Genomic DNA, 23,549 nt, shown 5'->3' with positions numbered 1-23,549 from the left:
GTGTGTGTTTTGGAATGTGATGGGTGTTTTTTGATGTTATGGGGGAGTGGAGTATATGAGGGTAGGGATGTTCAGGGTCCTGTGTGTGTGTGTGTGTGTGTGTGTGTGTGTGTGTGTGTGTGTGTGTGTTGATGTTAAGGTAGGATTGTGTGTATGTGTGTGTTTGTGCATGTTGAAAGCAGGAATTTCAACCATGTATGTTTACAGAGATGGACTCTCAGATCTCTCCTCCTGGGCTACTGTGTCGCTCCACCTCTCTTTTTCACTATCTCTCCATCTCCTCCCTGTTTGTGCTGACGAGGTCAAATGTGAACTAAATTTCATTTGCTTATTTCCTGGGGAGCGTGTGTGTGTGTGCGCACGCGCGTTTGTGTAGAGCTGTGGTCTCTAAAGTCATAGCTGCTGTACCTTTAGTGCTCTGCTAGGGGTTTATACTGACAGGACGAACCTCTTACATAACCGGACAGGTCTGTCAGTCGGGAGGAGGCTGCACCAACGGCCCACAGCGGGCGGGCGCTCCTCCATTTTCACGTCCCTCCCCGCCACCGAATGACACGACATGAATTTTAGATGATTACATTTTTGAGGCTGGAGTTTCTCTCTGTCCAAGACTGCTCTCTTGTAGCGGCAGACTGATAGGGTTAGCCAGCCATATGGACATGAGGTGTCTAGCGGTTTCCTGTAGGGTGGCACGTGAATGGATGCTGAGGGGGAATCGTAATAACAAAACACTCAACTGAAACATCGATCTGAGGTTAATAAAGAGGGATGATGCTATATTAATTAATCTGACACAGACCCTCGGGAAGAGTGCTTGTGGACGCTAGCGATTTGAGTCAGCTCAGTTAGAGAGGGAGAGAGAGCGGTTATTTTGGGAGAAGCGTTGCGGCACTGCGGAGCCGGAGGGAGGTAGGCTATCGAGAGCCGCCGCGAGTGACGCTGGCTAACGGCTCTGCCTTTCATTGACCGTGGGGAAAAAAGGCAGGCCAAGGCGGCTGACACAGAGCATCCGTACAGCCCGCCAGGAACCGTCAGCATGCGTCTTCGTCACACGACACAACTGCTACACTGCGTCACGTGTGAAGATACTGGTGTGTGTGTGTGTGTGTGTGTGTGTGTGTGTGTGTGTGTGTGTGTGTGTGTGCGCGCGCGTGTGTTTTAGGGCTGGGAGGGGGGGTGTAATGGGCCAGAGCGACTCGCCTGTGAGGTGCAGCTTTCATTCCGTGTGAATCTTCAGTAGAGGTTGGGGCAGGAAACCACGGTGAAAATACGCAGATAAAGAGACCATAAATAGAAACCAGGACCGTTGCTGTGCTCTCTCTCCCTCTCTCTCTCTGTCTCCTTCTCTCTCTCTCTCTCTCCCTCTCTCTCTCATCACCTCCTCCTCGGCATGTAGGTCACCTCCCTCGCACTCCTTTTCTCCTCTTGCATCACGTCTGATTGGAGCCCAGGCTGAATGAGAAAAGATGTGTCATTTTCCTCCCCCTGTTCTGTGGCTGATAAATAGGGTCCAGATACTTGCGTGAGGAGGATATGAGCACACAGACTCGTCTGTTCTGTGTTCTTCATACAGCCACCATAGGGCTTGACCACATACACAATACCTTATTTTTGTTAGTCCCTCTTCTGATCCTTAAAATAAAGACCCAAGACCCAGTGTTCATAGCGTCTCAATATATGTGTGTGTGAGAGTACACGTCAACACTACAGCATGTATCATTGTGGGAGGCATGCGAGTGAACCGAATGTGGAGCGATCGCGGACAGATGTGTGGTTAGTAATGATTTAACCGGCCGAACCTGTCCTCTCCCCTCCTCCTCCTCAGCTAGCTGGACCAGAGGGACCTTGAGGAAGACCGTTACCACACTTGACTACCCAGAGCTTCTCTCCTGAACCCAGAGGGAGAGAGAGAGAGGGACAAGGACACAGTCGTCCATCAGGCCGTTATCAGCCACTCGTCCTTTGGCTCAAGTGTGGGGGGGAGAGCCGGTCAAGTCAAGCACCCGTTCACTACCTCCCTCCACCCTTCCAGGGCTACATTTGGACCCGGGGAGACATTCCAAGAGCTTTCAGTCTCCTCTGGAACATTCTGGAGCACCCAAAAAAAGATCTCCTGCATTATCGGACAGATACGAAGAGGGCCGAGAGGTCACCTGACCATATTGGACCAAGAGCAGAGAGAGGACACGTCTGCAAGTGTTCTCAAAACACACAGACACGTCACAGACACACACGCCCCCCCCCCCCCCCCCCCACACCAAAAGGCCATAGCGGTCTCAGCGCGGAACAGGAAGGAAGTGTTTGTTTCGGCAGCCACCTAGAAACCGACCCCGGGCCCGTATGCGTCAGCTTCCCCCGGCCGCACGACAGGACGCGGCGTGAGACAATACCAGTTGAACTTCCCCCACCAACAGAACCGCCGGAGCCGTTAGCGAACAGAGAACCCCTTAGAACTCTGCTCCGAATGTGTATATCGGAACATCTACTGTATATATGAGATTATTTATTGGTGTTATCATTGAGAACATATCCTCGTGCTGATGTGTTGAGTCCTGTTTGTTAAACAGTTGTGATATTATATGGATATTATACATATCTACAGATAGTTTATACATATATCATATATAAGAACATAAGAGACTGCACATAAACCTCCGTGTGTGTCTGTAAAAGCAACAAAGAACCATAGTCAACAAAGAACCATAGTCAACAAAGAACCATAGTCTAGGCTGTTATTCCAGGCTTTTTCCAGGTTATTCTAGGCTTCCTCTGATCTGGTGTTATCAGGACTAGGTTCCTGTGTTTGAGGAGTTGTCGGCGCGACTGCGGTCGGTTCTGGTGCTCTGGCTGGTCTCCTCTGTCTGTCTGTTCCACACAAAGACTCGGGTTGACAGAACCACAGACGTGGGATCGAGTCCCTGCGAGAGAAACATGGACAGAGCCATCCGCCCCCACGTCCCCTCGAATGGCTGACTGCGAGACCCCCTCATCGGTGCCGAGCCCACGCTCACCCTCGCCCTCACCCCAGGGTCCACGCCCAGGCAGGGGCTGACCCCAGCCGACGCCCCGCCCCCTCTCTCGGACAGACACACACCCCCCCCCCCAGCCGGCGAATGTCCTGCCTCCGGCGCCAGACCGTCGCCATCCCCATGGACACCGTCAAGATCATCCAGTCGGAGAAGTTCCCCCGGGAGTGCCCCGTGCCCGTGACCCAGCCGCGCTACGCCCCGCCCCCCAGGGTGGCGTGGGACGGCGGGGGCGAGGGCGAGATCATCGTCAACCAGGCGTGCAGCGACCTGGCCCTGGAGGCGATGGGGACGTCCATGGTCCCCCCCAGGCCCTCGATGTCCCCCCCGGCGGTGGCGGCGCGCCGCGAGCAGAGCTTCCTGGCCCAGCGCAAGGCCAGCACCGCCGAGATCTGCTACCACCAGTTCCACTACAAGATGGAGGACGTGATCGTCAACCAGTACGTGCTGCGCTCGTCCTCCACCTCCTCGTCCGCCTCGTCCTCGTCCTCCGGGCCCGTCATGCCCTGCGAGCCCCTGGACTGCCCCACCTGCGGACACACCTACAACTTCGCGGGCAAGCGGCCGCGCATCCTCTCCTGCTTGCACTCGGTGTGCGAGGAGTGCCTGCAGATCCTCTACGAGTCCTGTCCCAAGTACAAGTTCATCTCCTGCCCCACCTGTAGGCGGGAGACGGTGCTGTTCACCGACTACGGCTTGGCGGCGCTCGCCATCAACACCAGCATCCTGAGCCGCCTGCCCTCTGACCCCAGCGGGCCCGTCCAATGGGGCGGGGAAGCCGACCGCAGCTGCTACCAGACGGTGCGCCAGTACTGCCAGTCAGCCTGCACCTGCCAGATCGCCAACCCCCTGGCCTCCTGCGGCATCATGTAGGCGCCGGGCGGCAGGTGGCGCCACGCCTACCTGCCTACGTACTGAGAGGACACTAACGAGACTAAGCCCCGCCCCCCTCGCTCCGCCCCTCCTCTCCTGACCAATCCCGATCCCCTTCCCCTCTGTCTCACGAACATACCAACCCCCACCACAGATATACCTATATATTTAATAGCACAGGTGGTTGCTGTCTGGGACTACATGTAAGCGTGAAGGACATTTGCAGATGAAACAGAGAGAAATAGCAAATAAATGTATTTTATGTATGGACTGAAACCTACTGACCCTCTCCTGTTCGGACGTGTTTGTCATTGACATCTCTTTACATGGGAATGCCAGGGGAGGCTCCTCCCCCCAACCTAGGCGAATAAACAATAAACAAATTGAAAAAGCAACCCGCTCTGTTTGGTCTGAACTGGCTACGGATGTTCAGTCATTTGAGGTAATTCAGTAAAGGGCATGTTGACAGAGAGATGCTTTGTGGTCAGGCCTCTAAAACACCAGAATGGGGAAGTTCCTTGGGTTCCTTATCAGCAGAGAAGAGGACCAAAGGGTAAGGTTTATATTAAATGATCTGACTTTATTACATCCACCATAGAACTCATGGGCTTTTGCATGAGCGGACACAGCTACAGTACGACTATTAAGGCAAGGTTTGGCCTCATAACACATATGGTTACATTTCCAGAAGAAACAACACAAAAGACAAAAAAACACAGTCATCATAGTAGTATACATAACTGCAAATGTAGCAGACAATAAATAAACTTAAGAGCATTAAGGCATTGCTAGGGCTACATATTGTGGAAGTTTGAGCTTTGGTGAAGAAGTGCTGTCATGTTCATCAAAGTCGCTGTCCTGATGTCTGATCAGAAAAGAGAAAACCCTTTCCACAACAGGCTGATCCTCTCATGCTGGCAAAGTTCTCCATCTTCTCCTGAACAGCTGTCCGAACCGAGACCCGCTTGCCTTTTTCACAGCTGAATGCGTCTGTGGGCTTTGTATATACAGAAAGAATCAGGCATAAGAATCACTCAAGATAATTTGGGTAGAACATTTTAGAATCCTGGGACTAGTGTGCGTGTGTGTGAGTGTGTGTGTGTGTGTGTGTTATTGTAAGCTGAGAAGCCATTTTGGATGGTTCTGGGTGAATTTTCAGGAGCAGACGCAAAGGCTAAGTTCTCATCGCAGCTCCAAGCACACTGTGCATTAGCTATGGACCAGTGCACCGTGCCTCAGCCTGGCTGTCATTCTGGCTGCCATCAAAGACTTCTCCTCTAGGGGTCACTGTTCTCCTCATCTCAACACTATTGTCTGTATCTCACCTGTTTGACAGATGTGTACTCGCTCCTTTTGTCAACGAGACGATCTTCCATGCGCCCAACTTCCACGTCTTGCTCTTAATGTCGGCCTCTTTCTTTACCTCCTGAAGAAACAGATCGATATTAGTAGATGAAGACACATGTATTGCCTTGGAAGCAGAACAGGAAAGCTACTGTAGATGTCCTGAAGCCTGTGAGGCACAGCACATAGGCTACACAGTTTACTCTACGACTATGTATTGCAAGCCAATGTCTAATCTTACCTTGAGCTTTTCCTCATCCTCAATTTGTTCCAGCAGATCGTTAACACTCAGACACTGCCCCCTGGAGGTCATATTCAGCTTTCCTACAGCAGAAACAGTTTACAAATGTCAATCCTAACATGAGTGGCACAGAACTATGATGGACGACCAAACCAATACTCCTAATATTCATTCATAATGAATAACTGAGACGTGAATGCAAAGTTGAACTTACTTAAATGTGCCCCTAGGACCTGTGTGTCGGATGACGTCCTTCGGCGAAAGACATCATTTGGAAAAGGCATATGGCTGGAAACGTCCTCCAAATCGTTGGCTTCAGATCTTGGATTGGTAGACGGCTCATCCTCATCTTTAGGCTTACTGGCACATTGGTGGGATTCTGATTCTGAGGTTGTCTGGAAAGAGGCCAAATGATGAGTCACAGAATAGAACAGTGTTACTTACCTCTATCTGAAGAATAATACTGACTCTATCAATAGTCTAAATTAGGGATGTTAACAGTTAATCGATTAATTGCCGATAAGATTTACTCGAGTAAGATTTGGTTACTTGATTAATTGCTTGTTAATGGAACTGAACTTTTTTTGGAGGGGGGGGGACGAACCTTATCAACGGGAGTTGCGTGAAAGGTAATCATGATTTAAGGTCTGACTGAACATGAGGGAGCCACACTAGGCTAATTGGGATGCCGGGAAATTTCAACGACACGGCGGAAGAAAACACAAAAATTAAGCGAGGAAAGCGCAGTCAATTAACTATTCGACTATTGTTTTTTAAGGTTAACAGTTATCGATGAATGGAATTCCTTGAAATTTGCAACCCTGGTCTAAATACGTTTTCAGTTGTTAGAGGACAGTGGATTCTGTCACCCCTTGACCTTTAACCCGATGTCCTCTCTTACCTGGCTCTCCTGCTCAGCCTGCTGCTCGCAGAGGGCGTCCATCTCCATCTGTAACGCACGGTTACGTATCTGTAGCTTGGCGATCTCCTCCAGCATCCGGCACACGTGTTCCAGGTACCCCAGACCAGGACTGAGACCCGCCCCCGCCTCTTCACCCTAAAACGGCATTATTAGAAAACATTACATAGGACATAGGCTACACTACAGTAGACTTCAGCGTAATACTTCACAAGAAAATGACTGTGCGGTCTGATACTGTAGTGGTATAGGAAATAATGTGTAAAGTACAATAAGTGGGATGTAATAGAATAGAAAGAATGCAACTGGTAGACCCAATATTATTATTGATTTTGGACGTCTAGAGCTGACCAAAATTGTGAGCATGGAGATATTATTTCAACCCAGGGAAAAGAGCGATAATGAGTTGGCCTTTAAATGGCCTTTCCTTGACACATCCAACACAGCACCCTGTCTCTGTGGCCTGTGGAGAGCTCCGGCAGCCACACAGTCACTAAATCACCATTTAGCTCTTAATGAAACAGAACGTCACTGCTGATGCAAACACACTGGGGCAAAGAGCGTTCCACTTCGTTATATCAAGCACTGTCAACACAACCTACTGTATATGAACAACACTGACATAGAAAAGACCAGAGACCTTTTGATTTAGGAGAGTAAGAATCAGTTTAGCCAAAATCAGGAAATAAAAGGGACATTTTCTCCCAGACAGACTGCCTTTCTCTTTGTCACCGGTGCGGAAGGCCGACATGTCGGTCACGCAGAATAGTCACCATCCACCCACCCACACACACACACACACACACACACACACACACACACATACACACACACACACACACACACACACACACACACACACACACACACACACACACCATCTGCTCAACACCAAAATGGCTCCATTCCACACGTGCCTCACCTTGCCAGACAGGTTTCCAGCCGAGCTCACCCCAGACAGACAGACCCTGGACAGATCACTGGCTTGAGGGATCCAACCTCCAGTACACCGAAGGATCTCATCACACACTCTACATCAGTCCCATTGTGACCCATCTCCCTTACTTTCCTTCAATCCTTATACTAGTAATGACTTCTGTTCTGTTGTAAGCTGACTTTACTAGATGATGTCATATCTCTCTGCAAACGAGTCAGACATGGTGTCAGAAATGACAAATGACAAGGTCACAGTGTTGGATGAGAACAAGAAAAACGGTTGAGATTGTGACCGAGACAGTTATAAAATTAGAGTCCTCTTTGAGCGTCAAACTTTTTGCATGGGACAGGAACTGACAGGTTAGTAAACACACTTGTAGCTCACCTCTGGTTCAGTAAACACACTTGTAGCTCACCTCTGGTTCAGTCTGGACAGGTAGGGTGTCGAGGTAGAGGGACATAGCTCGTCTGTGTCTCTCCAAGGCCTGTTGGCAGACATGCACTGCACCTGGGTTGACCTCCCTCTTCGGACCCAGAATCCCTGACCTCTGACCTGTCCTGTGGATCTGGCCGCCTGCAAGCTGCCTGGGCAGCGAGGCCGCGCGACACCGTCTCCATAGCGCCGGATCTCCAGGCCGCTTGGGGTCCTTCTCGATGCCCTTCCCCCCCGCCGGGTCTGCCCTCTGTAGCGCCTGTTCCAGTTTGAGGTGCGCGGCATTGGAACTGCGCCGAAGACCCTGAGGTGCCTGTACCCTGCTGAGGCTGAGAGACAGGGACGAAGAGGACGAGGACGAGGGCAGCGGGACAACGGGGGACAGGGGAGGGGAGGACCAGGAGCCTGCGTCCTCGCCCCCGACAGAGGCGGCCCGGTCCGCGTCTGCTCTCGGCCCACAGCCGCTCGGCGAGGGCAGGGAGGTCTCGGAGCTGGCCATCTCCAGCCCGGAGTCCTCAGACTCGGACCACAACAAAGGAGTCCTCACATCAGCTTCGGAGAGCTGCGTCCTTCCCGAGAGTGTCGCGGAACGCCCGGAGGCACCGTCCTCTGTCCCCACGCGCCCCAGACCCGACCCCTCCTCCTCCTCCTCCTCCTCCTGTCCCGAACATCCTCGGTCACCCTCGGTCACCCACGTCTCCAGGAGATTCCCGAAGCTCCTATACAAATTCATGTCAAAAAAACAAGGTTCCCCCCCTCCCGAAATCTTCCTTCCTTCCTCTTCCTCGCACTTCGGCTGAGTGGAGAAGACGAGGAAAGCAGCAGGAAGAAAGCTTTCGGACAACCCACGCAGTCTTTGAAGTCTGCCATGTAGAATTCAAAACATCCCCCATATAGTTAGTTCCGCCTACATTCTTACGGCACACCTCACATCAGTCTTGCTGTCAGCGTTACTGTGTTTCTTGCAGGGGCACGTTTCCTGTCACTGCGCTCCTTGTCTAGAATGACTCACCTGAAACCTTCTGGCCCCAACCCGCTATATCAAACATCATATAACTTAGGAATGGCAGGGGCAGGCTGGGACATGGCTCAACCGAAACTACTGTACGACGACAGGCAAGGTATTTGAGTCACAAACCAGCCACCTGACAGAAGCCACTGACAAAGTCTGAACATTTTCCAGAAAATGAGAATTGACTTTCAATCACAATTCTGATTCTGATTAAATGCGCATGATCATGAGTATTGAATAATCACTTCCCACAGATAGGTCAGAGGTATGACGGAGATGACAGGAAATTAGAAGAGTCACAGAATATGTGTGAGAAGTTTCAACTAGACAGACATACCTAGCTGTCATGTCTGTGATAATTCCACCACAAAGCGTTATCTGATATTTAGGACCGTGTGACATGTATGGAGATGAGGGGGCATTCCAGTGAGCTGATAGGATCTACATTCCAGTTCCCAGGTGAATGGTGAAGGTATTTCTCGGTGGGTTGAGTCACACAGCAGACCCATACATTGGGATGTTCAACATTCAAATGTGACTGGTCAGCACTGGCCCCCTGGTCCTTTGGAGTTACGTACCTCCCTGTGAAAGAGCTGGCAACGCCCAATCACTTAAAAGGCTTAACAATTGACAGAGAATAACAATTTCCAAAACTGAATTTATTTTAAAACTGCAGACGCAGAGCAAAGTAAAATCAATGCACATTGGCAGCTAAAAAGACATTCTCTCTCTCTCGACTTCACTCGACATGTACTGTGCAGTGCATCCGGAAAGAACTCACACCCCTTCACTTTTTCCACATTTTGTTATGTTACAGCCTTATTCCAAAATGGAGTAAATTCATACATTACATTTGCAAAAATTCCTAAAAAAGTTGTATCACTTTGTCATTATGGGGTATTTTGTGTAGATTGATGAGGGGGAAAATGAATTTAATCCATTTTGGAATAAGGCTGTAACATAACAAAATGTGGAATAAGTGAAGGGGTGTGAATACTTTCCGGATGCACTGTAAATCCAGGTGTCACAATCACATCAGTTCACATCACAATCACATCAGTTAAAATCAGATGTACCAGGTTGCCACAGGTTGCCACTAATACGTTTGGCCAATAAGAAACACAAAACATGGTGTTTTGGATGAGTTGGATGGAGTGGATGAGTTGGTGGAATAACTGGATGAGTGGATGAGTTGGTGGAATAACTGGAGCTAGAATGACTTGTAGGTTTGATAGATGATAAAAGTAGCCCACACACACAGACACACTTGCTCCTTGCAGTCCAAACACACAATATGCTACCTTTATAATGAGAACGTCTTCAGTGAAGGCCACTCCTTTACCCATCATATACTGTCAGTAATAGTTAAGCAATTGAACATTATGTCTACACATGTACCAGCTGTCACAGACATATTTGTGCTGAGAAATAACATTTGAATATGTCTGTTTTTTCATATATATATTTTTTATGTCTGTTATGCTTTTATGCTTTGGAATGGCGTGTGCAGTAGATTACAGAATGCATGCCTTCTGACAAACTCTGGAATGTTTTGCAATAAGGGTTGCAATGGAGTGGAAAGTTTACTGGTTTGTTTTTATATTCACCATACCGAGTTATTTTTGGCCTGAAAGAAGTACCGTGTCCTCGAGGCAACGTGATTACATGATTCACATGACAGTCAAGACATCTGCTTCAGTTTGGGCACATTCCAGGTGGTAGGCTATAACATAGTGATATAATCAACATTTTATACATAGTTAATAATTTGATTGCCCTGCTTGCTGCTGTTATTTTAGCTCAAATAAAAGCATAAAAGACGAATTTAATCATACAATATTATATAATAGGCCATTAATGTAGTGCAGATATCTTTCAACGAGGCTGAAAGTTTACTCAGCTATTTTCTGATTAATTGTATTAATCAACGAGGGGAAACAAGGTGGGTACCATCTCTTGTGGGTACACCCCTGCTGTGTGGAAAACTCAAAATAACGTAACGTTAGGCCTATAGGCAAAAAAGAAAAGCCTATAATAAATATATAATACTATATTTAAATGTATATAGGGTAGAAAGATGTAGGCCTATATTCCTACTGCGCATATAGTCATTAGGCCTACTGTATGTGAAGGTATACAAAGCCTGATTTTGCTTATGAAACAATATGTTTCAAATTAGGTATTTCAATAAATTAGATATGGAAGTCAACGCAACCAATAATTGAAATGATTGGATTCTCATGACTAGCTGTCCTCTACGCATTAGTACGCAACAGTCAAACCCAATGCATGATTTTTCAGGAAAAGAAAGAGCATTGCTGATGACTGTCACCAGATGTCACTATAAACTGCGACTTTTATTCATTCACTCAACTGGCTTCTGAGGTTTGTGGTTCATTCAGCCAAATAGCTATGAGAAGCTTTCCGTAGTCGAATGGCCTCCTTTATTTCGGCTAGTTATTATCAATTACAATGTGCCATTTATTCAGGCCATTTCAAAACTTTCATCATACGGAGAGTGAAGGTGTGGCACATTTTTTAAAATATTTTTCAGATGATAAGGACAAGTTGATACCAAATCGGTTTTGCATGGAATGTTGGGGATGAGACGCAGCTGACCATCTTACCTCATAATGGCCTCACAGTGACGGAATATGAATCCCTTGACCTGGTCTGGACGCAGACATATATTTCGCGTTCAGTCCACATTCTCTCTCCTGTCTAGCAACCACCTGCAAACACAATTGCTAAAGGCGACTTGGTTTGCGCTCCGGTCAGGCGTCTGAGCGTCTCTCCGTACAGGCTGAGCACAGGCATTATGGAGGAATTTCCCCCTAAATTCAGCAAAGTTTTGGTGACACCTGATCCGCAGTACATCCCGGGGTAGGTATTCACAGGTTACATATAAAACTAGGGGAAAAACTTAGCATATCCTATGCAGGCTACTGTTTTCTGGGAAGGTTTTCATTGATATTAATGCGATTCGGGCTATTGTGAATTAATGCACGCGCCACGCGTCATACATTCCATTCAGCATATAAGGCGCACAGTGTATTGATTTCTTCTTGATTATTTCTGATCATAATATTATGGGTAAATTAGAGATGCATTTTGAGTTCACAAAATGTCAGTGTGCAACAAGGCTTATAGTCGAAAGTATTTTGTGACAGCCATCGCCCATGGCAACGCGAAAGTAACAACTCAAGAGCCCCGACTGAAACAATGTAGCCTACAGTGTAGGCTAGCTTGCGTCTGGACCAGTAGCTTACACTTAAACAGTGGCATGTTTTCAGGTAAGCATGCAGTTGTAGGCCTATCATTTCTCTGTGCCTATAGTCTCCAGTAGAAGTCCCTGCACCCGAACCGCACCACTCTCGTCTGTCGTCAGATATGCAGGTTACTGCCCTCAGCTGAAGTACCACCTGGGGAGGACCTACGGGCAGCTGACCGCTAAGCTGCTGACGTCCCCGGAGGTGTCCCGCTCTCGCCGCCTGGTCCTCCACACGGGCCGCTTCCCCTCCACAGAGACGGACTCGGGACCGCGCGACGAGATCTGGAGGAGCCATGGAGAGCGCCGGAACCTGGAGAGGATGATACCGGGCTACACTGGTACCCCTAACACACACGCACGCACACACACACACACACACACACACACACACACACACACACACACACACACACACACACACACACACACACACACACACACAATACACTTGATTGGTCACATACTATGGTGAACACCTGTGTTGAGCTGTATGTGTTCGATGTGATTCCTTTGACAGGCTTTGTTCCTAAAAGCCAGAACTACTTCTCGCACACCTACGCCGAGATATGTCGAGAGGCGCTGACAGAGTTCGACCGAGACCAGCTGAAGAGGATTCGTCTGCAGTCAGCCGACCCTCCGCTTGTCAGCAACAACACCACCTCGGAGTTTAAAGTAACCTGACACACACACACACACACATACACACACACACACACACACACACACACACACACACACACACACACACACACACACACACACCTCGTGCTTCACCCCAGCTCAGGGTCATGTCTGATTAATAATCCATGGAGGAGGTCGGTCTCAGTTTCAGCCCAGCGTATCGTGTCCCCCAGCGCTCACTGAGGGCCATGTGTCAGGCCAGCGGGCTCTCCGATCAGAGCCGCCTCAGATTTAGACCAATTATATGGTCTTTGAGAATCACTCATTATCTCACAACAACATGGGTGTCCAATCACAGGGGATTGGACACCTGTGTTGTCCACTGAGCTTCATTGAATCACAGGAACGAGAAGTGTCCTATACAAGAACGAGCCCACAGAGAAACATGTCCCTCTTCCATTGGGCTTGATTTAAAAAACAATTATTAATAATTGATTTGCAGCCCCTGAACTATGCTTATTCAAAACCACCTATAGGCTACTCTACCCAACTCTCAGCTATTGTGCGTGTGTGTGTGTGTGTGTGTGTGTGTGTGTGTGTGTGTGTGTATGTGTCTGCCTCTGCTCTGTCATCTCCCCACAGTCTAGGAAACTGAACACCCCTCTGACGGCCATCTCTAAAGAGCCCACCCGCTACAAGACTCTGGACCCCTGGAAGCCCAAGGGGTCACCGTACTTCATGGAGGACAGCAGCCCACACAAGTACTTCATCTCAGGTCCAGTACCCTGGCTGTCTGTCTGTGTGTTCATTAAGTTGTGGCACAAAGCACTGCCATACTCAGTATCCTGACTAGGATCCTGTATTATGCTCCATTCATGTGGTGTCGGAATACTTGGAAAAAATAGTTTCGGGGAAAATTCACATAAATGCCACCTCAAGTCTGAACAACAAGTGGGCAAGTCAGTGAAAATGTTGGTACACAACTTGCCGACTTGTGATGTCATAGGCAGGCAGTAGCGGATGAAAGTAGGCTAATGTTTAATTGTGGTGGTAATAAACTGTTTATTTTGGCTCACATGTAATTTGTAAGGAAACCCATATGGTATTACTGTTGGTTGTAACCGTTAGTTGTGTCCACGTAGAGTGATCTAGATTAGTTAAAGTTATTCAACAAGTCAGGTAAAGCAATATCTTTGTACTTCAGGGAATCTTTTAAATATCTTGCGCGATAAAATACATGATCTTCTTTGTAGCATCCATGTTGTTCCCATATTATGACTTAAAAGCTCATGAACACACCAAAGATGGAGGAGCATCTTCTATAGACAGAGCATGATAGTGTCATTCATACTGATAAAGTAGATCCATGTCCATAAGATCCATCTTTTTGGAAATTCGTCTGAGATGCTACACAACCCTCTCCATGGTTACTGGATTACTGGATGCCAAATTGTATTCAGTCACTGAAAGAACATGTGCACTACAACTGATTATTAAATACAACTCTGAAATTAGACCATCCGAGGAACACGTGGATGGAGCATTACTACTACGATCCTGAATCAGACAAGCGCTTTCATTGGGCATGTTTTCCTCTGTGTGCAGGTTTTACGGGGTATGTGCCCAAATCCCGTTTCCTGATCGGCACCAGCTACCCCATCACCACCAACCGAGCCCTGATCCAGTTTAGAAGGGAGTTAAAGAGTGACCCCACCTCGCTCCGCCTCCCCGGGGAGGAGTCTGGCCACCTGCCCCCCATCCCCACCATCTACCCCTCTCACCGAGGCCTCCTGCCCTCCTACACCGGCCACGTTCCAGGTAGTCTGAACAGAGGGGAACAGAACTACAACACCTCTCTCATGCGCACACACAGCCCCCGATTCCAAAATAATCTTTTTCACTTAGGTTTCTGTTTAGGCGGTTCAAACAACGTCTTTCTTACTTGTGTTCACAGGGTACAAATTTAGGTACGGACAGACATTTGGACAGCTTACCCACAATTCACTGGGGCTGAGCGGTACTCAGAGGAAGATAGAGGTCCAGTGATGGAAAGGTGGTCCACCCAACCAGCAGATGGCGCAATAAAAGGATTAGTATAGACAGAGCATGATAGTGTCATTTATACTGATGAAGTAGATTCATGGTTACTGGATGCCAAATTGTATTCAGTCATTGAAAGAACATGTGCACAACAACTGATTATAAAATACTAGACACTTCAATAAGCTAATCTTTATTTGTAAAGGTTGATTGTCTTAGGGCACTTACACTCAGTGGACTGGTTCAAAGGTTGTAGGGGAAGGATAATTAAGTTGTGTATGATAAACTTGCAGGTCTCACATCATTGCAGATACTGTACTGTCATATCAACTATTTACTGTCAAACAAATGCAGAGACACAATTTGCTGGTCCTGTCTAGTACTGGCCTCAGAATAGCATATCTAAACAACATTTTGTGCAAATGAGCTCCACTGGGATCACCATTCTTCTAAATATTCCACAAATCTAGAATTCAATTCCCTAAATATATACAAAACTCTTGTCATACAAAAACAACATTATAGGAGGTACATACAGCAGAATTAAATTAGCACCTAGTGACTCTTCATGTTTTTCTCTCTACACATGCACAGAAGTCATTGGCTTTGCCTGGTTTATCTTGAAGGCAGGACGAGCCTCTTCCAGAGGATAGCGCACGGTCTATTTGGCACTAGTAAAGGTATCGCCTCCCTGCACTTTTTGTCATCATTCCTTCCAGATACAGCAGAAAGAGAGCGAGGGTTCGAGGGTCGAACACCGCAGGGATAAAACGCTGTTATACGCATGCATCTGGGTTCTTGGTTTTCTCTGAAGGGTTCAAGGTGGTCTCTCTACACGTCTCTCTACACGTCTCGTTCTCTAAGGCAAGTCCATGACATCAATAGTCTCTGCAGAATCACACAGGTAAAGGTACAGGGTCTGACGCAGGAGGAAAACTCCTCTCTCATCTCTCATTTCATGGCAGACAAACATAAACACTTGCGAATATAGTTATCGGAGGGAAGTCGTTTTCAGAAAGGTGTTAATACAGGATCTAGTAAACCTATCACTCATGCTCAGACGCTAGTATAAAAAGGTCTAGCACTCTTTGTGATGAGTGTGTTCTGCCATGGGATGCGTTCTAGCTTTTGTGTCTTTATGATGACCTTACGACACTTCATGCAGTGTTATATTTTTGGTAGAGTGAGCGGTTTCTCCTCCCTGGGAGGGCTCAGGTTGATCCTGGTGTAGCCACGTCTGTGTCTGAGGATGAGCTGATCAGGATGAGCTCCTGGTCCCGGTTCTGGTCCCGATCCGAGCCGCTTCCCTGACCACACCGACTGGGCCAGCAGACCCAGTTGAGATCTATCCAGCTGCAGCCATTGAGAGGGTCGCCTGCAAAGCCAAATCAAATATTGAGGGATGTTTTGATAGGGAAATAGCACAGACACAGATTAGCTGGTGCTCCCGAGAGTCAAGTGATCACACTTACTTTTTGGTCTGGGTCCCATTGAAGCTCGGAGACCCCCGATGGGTCCTGGTGGAGGGGTCCGCCCCCGATCCAAACAGCTTGGCCCACCTTAGCCCCCCCTGGGATAGGCTCTCATCCTGACGGTCTGCCGTTGCCCTGGGGGCCTCCCTCTCTCTCTCCTCCCTCTCTCTCTCCTCCCTCCTCCCCTCTGCTCCCTCTTGGGGGTGGACGTCCCTGTAGTTCTGACTACCGTTCTCCGCCTCCACCACCCCGTCTACACGGTCAGGCTGTCTCCGCCACCACCCTGGGCCAGGGGCTGACCACATGCTCCTGCCGGACCCCCCCGTGGTCATCTCCCTCCTCCCCTGCTGGCCGTGCTCTCTCCTCTCCCCCTGGAGGTGCTGCCCACGCTGGCAAGGCTCCCCTCGGAGAGCGTGGTCGTCCCCCGGACCCTCCACGGCAGCCGACGCCCCAGCCCGGGCGTGAGCCCTCAGCGGCGGCCATCTTGTCATGAGGAGGGTGGAGCAGGGCGGCGGCGGAGGGACGCCCCGCTCCTCGCAGCACAGCTGGCCGATCTGGAGGAGGCGGGGCTCCGTCAGCAGGTTGAGCTCAAAGGGCAGCACGGAGAGGGGCTGCAGGAGGAGCAGCAGCTCCTGGAACAGCGGCTGGCAGCGCCCCTGCGTCGTGGGCAGGAAACCCCAGGGATGGTAGTGAGCGGTCACCACATCTAGGGAAGACAAGAGCGAATAGGTATGAGGTAATTTGGTGGATGTAGGTGCAGTAAGATGCACACCATCTTCAAATTAAGTTATTCTTTTGTCAAGAGCATTCATAATAAAGCATTTAACAATAGAGTAATATAATTTCACCGTACCTTTTTGGCTGTGGAGGTGACTTAGCCAGAATTCTAAGGCCCTCAAGCTAAAAGAGAGAAGGTATATCAGCGTCAACCATTGCAGAATCTCAAACTACAACTCTCTGAATCTGTATGACGGTAGTAGCTACAGTAAAACTGGGTTGTGACGGGGACTCACTTGAGCAGCCCCATGATGAAGGCCCTCAGTCTCACGCCGTGGCTGACCAGCAGGGGGCACTGCCTGACCTTGGTGACCAGGCTGTGGAGCACGCGCGTGCTCAGGCCTACGGGAGCACAGGGACGACAGGACACCTCAATACGACTGCAACCCCCAGCAACCCCCACCCAACCGCTGGCTTATTACGTCTTCAGAACACACACTTTACAATAAGGGTCACAAAAAACATTAGTTAACTGTTCACTAATGCTTATTTAGGGTTAGGTTAGGTTACTAGGGTTAGGGTTAGGGTTAGGTGAGTTAACCTTAGTTAACATAAATAACATTAGTAAATGGTTAATAGAGACATCAGTTAACTGTTACTTAATGCTTAATAATGCATTAACTAATGCTTATTAATGTACCCTTATTGTAAAATGTTACCGAATAACTGCAAGCTCATCACAAATATCCTCACATACAGTAACGCTTGTTGTCCCTATATTGCTGATACTGTGACATTTTAATCTGACCTCATTGGATATAATATACTTTTTCTAATGAATACAATTCAAATCATCATCATCATTATTATCAACATACAATAGCTTCTGTACCTGGCTGTGTGGCAGCCTCTACTACACCCCAAGAGTGGTTGGGGCGCTGGCCGATGATCAGGTCCAGCTGGTGATCCCTGAGGCCGTCCTGGAGAATGTTCTGGATGGTGGGACACAGGTGCTCCAGAACCAGGCCTCCAATGGTGGGACTCCTGGAGCTGTTACCCAGCCTTATCTGGAGAGACGGGGACACCACATCACCACATGAATGAATGAATGGATGAATGAATGAATGAACCAAATCATTCATTCATTCATTCATTCATTGATTCATTCATTCATTCACATCATCGACAGTATTAGATTCATAAGGTGATCGCTGTGTATGCGGTTTCCTTTAGAATTACTACCGTATGAATGTTTTGACTTGGTGATTCTCTTTGATCATTTAAAAAGTGACTGAAGGTCTGTGTTGGGCCCGTTGGATCCTGGTAGCTGGGTCATACCTTTTCCTCTGGGTCTCGACTGGTGCCAAAATGAGCCATGATTAAATCCACCGCCAAACTCACAGCTTTCAGTAGACCTAGACAGACACAGAGCAGGTTAACTGACGCTCTACTGACTGTTCATATCTAAATATTATTACCGTTTTTATATTATTTTATATTATTATATTACAGTTATGGAACAACTGATGTAAAACACTACCAGCCTTATCTTTATATGCAAAGAGAGACATGATTTGGGAGCTGAGAGAAAGTGGTGATGTTTTTCACTACATGGGAATCATTTCATAGTTCATTATCATGAGTAAAAGGAAAGGTACTGTCTTTTTACAGTTCTATTTTGCAAGCTCTCAGCAGTGTGTGGAACATTCTTTCCTTGTCGCTGCTCTCATGCGCACCTGCTACCCAAGTTGTTGTTAGTATTGTCCTCTATCTCATTCCCCCCACCTCTCTCTCTCTCACGCTCTCTCTCCCTCCATCTTGCTCTGGTTCCATCTAAAAATGTCATGGTGCATTCTTCATGCATATTGAATCTGCCTACGGAGCTGTAACCTGTCAAATAGAGAGCTCAACACTGCGCATGCTCCCCCACCAAGATGTGAAGCAGCGTGTGATTAACGTTTTGTTTTCATCCACCATATGGGCCCATACTGTAACACTGAAAATAACATGGTCATGTGTGCCCTTTTAACAAACTGCAAAATATAACTCAATTTCCTCCATAATTGGCAGCTGCTGCATTAGGAGAAGATGTTTACCCTGGTGTTAGTGATATTTTCTGTATGCTTACTGCACATCATTATTATGCATATTATACCATCGATATATATATATATATATATATATATGTGTGTGTGTGTGTGTGTATGTATGTATGTGCATGTAAGAATATATTGTATACATCCTAGAGGCTTGCTTGTATCCATGAAATGTGACACATGTTAAACAACCCAACAAAATGACAGCAATGGAATTATATTTGGGCCCCTGCAATGTATTTTGAAAATGCATACCTAAATAAAGAATTCAAATGTGTGTGTGTGTGTGCGTGTGCGTGTTTGTGCATGTGAATGGGTGTATATTCACTGCAACACACAAACCAACGCTCTCATTGGAGCTTGCAGGCACACTCAGATAGGCTACACAGTCCATGGCTCAGCCAATCCCATGAAAGGAGAGATAAAAATAGGTCATGTTTGAAGAGGAAGACCCTCAGGGTATTGAAGGCATTGCTACTGCTAACTCTTACTGCTGCTCTCTCTTCCTGGCCAACAGCTCAACACACAGAGGAATCCTAATGAAGATTGTTGTCGGGTAGACCAATACACACTCCATCTTGGATCATCTACTATTCTCTAGAAAATGATCACAAAAGGTAGCCCTTCAATCTAGGAGTGTAAAAGCAATGCAATGAATATGCTCTTAGATAAAGACATCCTTAACCTTGGCCCCATTGATGGGATAAAACATCATTCAGTATCTGTGCCATGCAGAGTATGCAATGTTACTGTACCTACTGTACACATTAGGGATGCATTAGGGACGTCATTATCTGTATCTGTATCTGTTCAATCAACATAATTATCTGTGTACGTATTTGTTTTCGGATAGAAACCGAATGGGTTGTGGTATATGGCCAATATACCACGGGTTGTGTTAGTCGACGGCAGTACAACCCATGGTATTTTGGCCATATACCATACCATCTCATGAGTTATTGCTTCAATAACTTTATGTTATGGCTTAAGCAATGTTTTTTCCCCATAATGTTACTGCAATGGATATAAAGTCGAATGCGCTTTTAAATCCATACCTACCAAAACGGAATGACCAGCTAACATTAGCCGAATTAAGAAACCTGCTGCTTGAACTTCCAATTTATCTGACAACGGGTGAGTGAAAATGTGTCCTTCTCTTATCGCCTCGCTATAGGTATTGCCAGTGGTCTCATCAGATTAGCGCGTCATCTCCTGTGATTCACTCATCAACATCAACAATAGGCTAATGCGGATGACATGTTAGCCTCATCCACGTTTTTTTTCCCCCTCTGAATAATAACGAGTAACTTCGGATAGAAAAAATATCTGTTTCCCAAGATCTGTGCCTTTCCGAATAACGTATCTCTATTTGGGCACACCCCTAGTACACATAGATTCCTACTTGCCTATATTGCGCCTTCGATCAAGGTACCGCAAGTACAGCCACACCCATCCCTACGCTCTCGGCCCCTCCCCCTCACCTCTCCTCTGAAGATGGCTGATGGACAGGGACTCGTAGGAGGCCTCGGGTGATAGGCTGAACTCCACGGGCGGCCTGTCACTAAGGGCGGAGGAGTCGCCGGGCTGCTGCTGTTGCTGCCGCCGCCTCCCAGCATGCCCGGCGGGCTCCGGGGGCGGCGGGCCAGAGAGGAGGTAGCTCAGCGAGAAGAGAGGGCCCACGGAGGAGAGGGCTGCAGTCAGGAGAGAGGAGAGAGGATCTACCACATGGACGGCCGGGGGTGGTGGTAGCCCAAGCGGAGGTGGTGTTGACAGGAGAGACACCAGCAGGCCTGGGTTGTGGGCGTGGCTACTGCTGGGTGCTAGAGTGGGCGGAGCGTGGAAGGAGACAGGACCACGGGGGCTGTGGGTCAGGGGTGGGCCGGGGTGTTTTACTGGTCCAGACACGGTGTGAGTCTGGACTGGGGAGAGGTGGACGAGGTCGTAGCAGATCTGGGCCTCGCCCGGGCTGCGTCGGGTTTGGGCAGGGTTATGCTGAGTCGGATCCGGACTGGTGTTGGTTTGGGTTAAAAGAGCATCGCCAAGGGGCGCGCTAGCCTGGTCTATATCAGTGTGAGCACGGGCTATCTTAGTATAGGACAGCTTCGGGCTGGGGAGGATCAGCCCGGGGCTAGGGCTAGGGCTAGCGCAGGGCCTGTTTGGGCTAACCCGGGTCTGTCCCTGGCCTGTGTTGCCGTGAGTCCAGCTGAGTCTGGGCCCGGGGCGGTCCGGGCTGGGGGTACAGGTGGAGCAGGTGTCCGAGCTGGACGGCGCCTCCAGGAGGATGGGCCCGTAGCTGCCCAGCGGTGAGGGCCGAAGGTGGGTCAGGAGCCGATTGCCTTTGCCCTTGCACCTGGCTCCGGGCTGGGCACAGCCGGGCCCGCTGGTGTTCTGGTGCTTGATGTACTGGTCCAGCAGGGACCCCAGGGGTTGGCTCTGCCGGGGTTTCCCTGGCAAGGACAGCAGGGCGAAAGGCTGGATGGGCAGGGAGGTGGGCCTCTGGGCCTTGCTGTAACGCACCACAGGGGGTTCCCAAGGACACGCACCTGAGAGGGGAGGAGGGGAGGGGGAGAGAGAGAGGGGGGGGCAGATCGCAACAAAGAGGTTTTAGCTTACAGCACAAGGACTCATCTGCTGTATGAAAATTGGCTTTTCTCCCTCTGGGTAAAAGCAGCGCCAGTCTGTCTTACCCTCCATCTCGGCGTCGGTCTCACAGTGCTCCCGGCCCGATTTTAGGCACGCAGATGAGTGGGTGGTCACGGTGCCGCTGCCTTGGATGGGACTGGGGGTGAGGAGGGCTTGGAGGTTACTCTGTCCCAGGGGAACTGCTTCCTGGATGGGGCACAGGTCCTGGGAGGCCTGCTGGAAGTGGCCGGAGCACTGGCTCTTACAGTGGACCGCCTGGGCGAAGGAGGTGATAGGCTGGGAGACCCAGGTTCCGCAGCATGGCCGGTGGAACCCACCGCTGCTCGGTACCGGGGTTGACTTCCTCGTCTCCTTCTGCGGTTCCCTGTCCTGCTGAGCACGGGGAACACAGACCGTCTCCGGTTATGTATAAAAATAAAAATAAAAACTCATATTTTGCTTCATTTCATCTCATAAAAAGCATTCCCTGCTCATCTTGCTGACCGTGTGTTATGTTCAAAATCACAGGTGGGGAAGTAAGCGGTGCAGGTTCATGAGTAATCTCTACTGCCCTCGGCTGGTGATCAACGGTATTGGTCTAAATCTCATGCTACGAACAGACACACACACACACACGGAGGGACACACACGTCACATACAGGAGCGTCTGCACCGCTTAAGAACAGATCAAAGAACAAACAAACACCGACAAACTAACGAAACAGATCAGTCAACCTCACCTGTCTCCCCTCTCGCACCTGGTCTCCCTGGGCCTCGCCGAACAGGAAGTACTCAGCGGGGGGCGCGGGGCTGGCTCCGCTGGGGTCCTCGACCGGCGGAGAGCCGCTGGTCAGGCTGGACCAGGCTGGGCTATGGGAGGACTGGGACGAGAGGTCGCAGGTCACCAGCTTGTAGTACTTCTGGGTGGTCCCCGTGGCCAGGCTGGCCCGACCCTGGAGACAGGCGGTCAGGTCGGACGCCTCCAGAGAGGACAAGCCTCGGGCCTGGGGGTCCTGGGGGTCCTCCGGGGTGTTCGGGGGGTAGAGGGGCTCCTCTGGGGCGTTCGGGATGTAGAGGTTACAGTTGGAGTCCAGCGTTTGGGGTGACCAACTGGGGGCTGAAGGCACCACCACATCCTGGGGGGAGGAGCCTATCCTATCCCCATCCTGCGTCCCCTGGGGGAAGGGTTGCAGGTTGAGGAAGACAGAGCCCTCTGCTGGCCTGGAGGGCAGCTGCGGTGCCACAGGACTGCTGAGGTCATTGGGGGTGGCGGGGTCGTTGCTCCTGTTGTAGATGGCGCTGAAGTTGACGAGAACGCCGTCCGAGCTGTCGCAGGAGGAGTCGCTGACGTCCTCCGGGCGTCCGTCGGAGAACGACTCGGGGAAACATTTGGGTTGATCGTAGCCGAAACAACAAGCCCCACCGTTATACTTCGGCGCGTCGTCCTCGGACGTTTCATTTCTCTCTCTGCCCCACTGCTGCGCTTCACACTCACAGCCCATCAGCAGTGTGTTGCTTTCGTGTTGCGGCCGATACAGCGCCCCCTCATGGACGCACCCCGTACTACAAGTGCTGTCCAGCCGGTCGTGGGACTGGGCTGGTTTGGAGGTAAACGAGGCAGCGTTACGCGAATCCCAGTTGGAGTTCCCGTGCAGCACGAACGAGGAATCCTCACGGTATCTGTGCAGGTTGTCTCCGTCGCTATCTTCATCCTCCTCGTGCTCCTCCACCTCGACGTTCGGCAGGAAGGAGTTGTGCGACCGTACGGCGCCCCTCGTGACAGACGACCATTCGTTCGTCCTCTGGGTGTTGGCCGGCTCCTCTGGCGAGGAGGCGGACTCACCCCGGGCGCTGCCGTCGCTGCCCGCCTCCTCCTCCTCCTGCTCCTCTTCCTGCTCCTCCTCCTGCTCCTCCTCCTGCTCCTCC

The 23,549-nt window shown here is 49.5% G+C and overlaps 3 protein-coding genes across 3 annotated transcripts in view; 2 read left to right on the top strand and 1 right to left on the bottom strand.

The window, feature by feature from the left end:
• Positions 1 to 3,113: 3,113 nt before the first annotated feature.
• rnf208 (ring finger protein 208) lies at positions 3,114 to 3,899 on the top strand (the record flags this gene model as incomplete). The annotated part of the gene is made up of 1 exon (XM_084451085.1): positions 3,114 to 3,899. The coding sequence occupies one exon, from the start codon at positions 3,114 to 3,116 to the stop codon at positions 3,897 to 3,899; it is 786 nt and encodes a 261-aa protein (XP_084307211.1).
• A 7,703-nt stretch (positions 3,900 to 11,602) lies between these two features.
• Positions 11,603 to 14,722, top strand: cimip2b (ciliary microtubule inner protein 2B; the record flags this gene model as incomplete). The annotated part of the gene is made up of 6 exons (XM_084454952.1): positions 11,603 to 11,667; positions 12,173 to 12,393; positions 12,573 to 12,727; positions 13,319 to 13,451; positions 14,282 to 14,494; positions 14,631 to 14,722. The coding sequence occupies 6 exons, from the start codon at positions 11,603 to 11,605 to the stop codon at positions 14,720 to 14,722; spliced, it is 879 nt and encodes a 292-aa protein (XP_084311078.1).
• A 1,161-nt stretch (positions 14,723 to 15,883) lies between these two features.
• The window catches only part of LOC311322822 (AP-4 complex accessory subunit RUSC2), a gene marked incomplete at both ends in the record, with an annotated part of 7,929 nt that continues 263 nt past the window's right edge, over positions 15,884 to 23,549 (bottom strand). Inside the window, 10 exons of the mRNA XM_084454940.1 lie at positions 15,884 to 16,091; positions 16,189 to 16,333; positions 16,418 to 16,894; positions 17,042 to 17,088; positions 17,202 to 17,307; positions 17,798 to 17,972; positions 18,244 to 18,320; positions 20,483 to 21,544; positions 21,689 to 22,013; positions 22,364 to 23,549. The exon at positions 22,364 to 23,549 is cut by the window's right edge and continues 263 nt beyond it. Of these exons, the coding sequence (XP_084311066.1) occupies positions 15,884 to 16,091; positions 16,189 to 16,333; positions 16,418 to 16,894; positions 17,042 to 17,088; positions 17,202 to 17,307; positions 17,798 to 17,972; positions 18,244 to 18,320; positions 20,483 to 21,544; positions 21,689 to 22,013; positions 22,364 to 23,549 (3,808 nt within the window). The remainder of the gene's footprint in view (positions 16,092 to 16,188; positions 16,334 to 16,417; positions 16,895 to 17,041; positions 17,089 to 17,201; positions 17,308 to 17,797; positions 17,973 to 18,243; positions 18,321 to 20,482; positions 21,545 to 21,688; positions 22,014 to 22,363) is intronic.

This window comes from Borostomias antarcticus (assembly GCF_949987555.1).
Source record: "Borostomias antarcticus genome assembly, chromosome: 2".
Classification (NCBI taxonomy): domain Eukaryota; kingdom Metazoa; phylum Chordata; class Actinopteri; order Stomiiformes; family Stomiidae; genus Borostomias; species Borostomias antarcticus.
Note: the sequence above shows the minus strand (reverse complement) of the source record. Positions and strands in the feature narration are given on the sequence as shown.